The sequence below is a fragment of the Gymnogyps californianus genome, unplaced genomic scaffold, assembly GCF_018139145.2.
Source record: "Gymnogyps californianus isolate 813 unplaced genomic scaffold, ASM1813914v2 HiC_scaffold_534, whole genome shotgun sequence".
Classification (NCBI taxonomy): Eukaryota; Metazoa; Chordata; class Aves; order Accipitriformes; family Cathartidae; genus Gymnogyps; species Gymnogyps californianus.
In genome coordinates this window covers 2,980-4,238 of record NW_026114438.1, presented here as the reverse complement: position 1 = coordinate 4,238, position 1,259 = coordinate 2,980, and the positions used below count along the sequence as shown (strand labels likewise).

At 53.0% G+C, this 1,259-nt stretch overlaps 1 protein-coding gene across 1 annotated transcript; it reads left to right on the top strand.

Moving 5' to 3' along the window:
* Window positions 1–81: 81 nt before the first annotated feature.
* On the top strand, window positions 82–679 carry LOC127028976 (histone H2A type 2-C-like). The gene has a single exon (XM_050914657.1). It carries the CDS (start codon window positions 82–84, stop codon window positions 469–471), a length of 390 nt encoding a protein of 129 aa, XP_050770614.1. The 3' UTR covers window positions 472–679.
* The last annotated feature ends 580 nt before the right edge of the window (window positions 680–1,259 follow it).

The following is a 1,259-nucleotide window of genomic DNA, read 5'->3' as shown; positions in this document are numbered from 1 at the left end:
AGGCGTCGTTTCGATCCTCGGCAGGGTATAACAGAGCAGGGCGGCGGGGGCCTCCGGTTCTCGTTCCCCGGGGCGGAGGCGATGTCGGGCCGGGGGAAGCAGGGCGGCAAGGCCCGCGCTAAGGCCAAGTCCCGTTCCTCCCGTGCCGGCCTCCAGTTTCCCGTGGGCCGCGTCCATCGCTTGCTGCGCAAGGGCAATTACGCCGAGCGGGTGGGCGCCGGAGCTCCCGTCTACTTGGCCGCCGTCATGGAGTACCTGACAGCCGAGATCCTGGAGCTGGCAGGGAACGCCGCCCGGGATAACAAGAAGACGCGGATCATTCCTCGGCATCTCCAGCTAGCCGTCCGTAACGATGAGGAGCTCAACAAGCTGCTGGGTGGCGTTACTATCGCCCAGGGGGGTGTTCTGCCCAACATCCAGGCTGTGCTGCTGCCCAAGAAGAGCGAGAGCCACAAGGCCAAGGGCAAGTGAGGTGGCGATGGGGAGGCGGGGGGAGCTGCTTTGAGGAAGCCTGAAGATTTTTGTGGTGGTTTTTTCTGTTTGTTTTTTAAACCCAAAGGCTCTTTTCAGAGCCACCCACTGCTTCAGGAAAAGGGCTGGAGGAACAGAAGCAATAGGGGCCTGCTGCTGATGAATTCATTGTTGTCTGGTTCTTTATTCTTCCACGGGGGAAATACCCGGGCTCAAAAAGAGCGTAAACCTGTTCTTATTTCTTTTTCCTTACATTTGGAGCGCAGGCGGAAAGGCCGCGTTCAGCAAGGAGATGTCGCTTTATCTGATAGCGCGCAGGATCAGACGCTCGGGGGAAGTTCCCCAAATCGAGTGCAAAATCAAACATAAAGCTTTGCCTATTTGTACATCCCTTTCCAGATATCCTCTTCTCATTATACATGCATCATGCTAATCCTTCCTATTTACTGCATTTACACATTGCTAATGTTGCAGAACTATACTACGCATGCGTGGGGGTCCCAAGTGCTCGGTTGGGGAGGTGCCCCCTACTCATTCCGAGACAAAGCTCACGTGAAGTTGTTATTTTCATCAATTAAACATTCTGTCCCTTGTTGACTGAGCACGTCCTTGCGGTCGTTACTTTAAATTCCTGTTTAGAAAAACTCTATCCGTCCTTGTGAACGTTTCCCGTACCATCTAGAAGTTATGAGATAATAACAACTACTAAGATCTAATTACTTTATTGAAGTTGTAGTAGTCGTCATCTTGGAGATTTCCAGACTCGCATCATCGTGATGCTGCCGGTG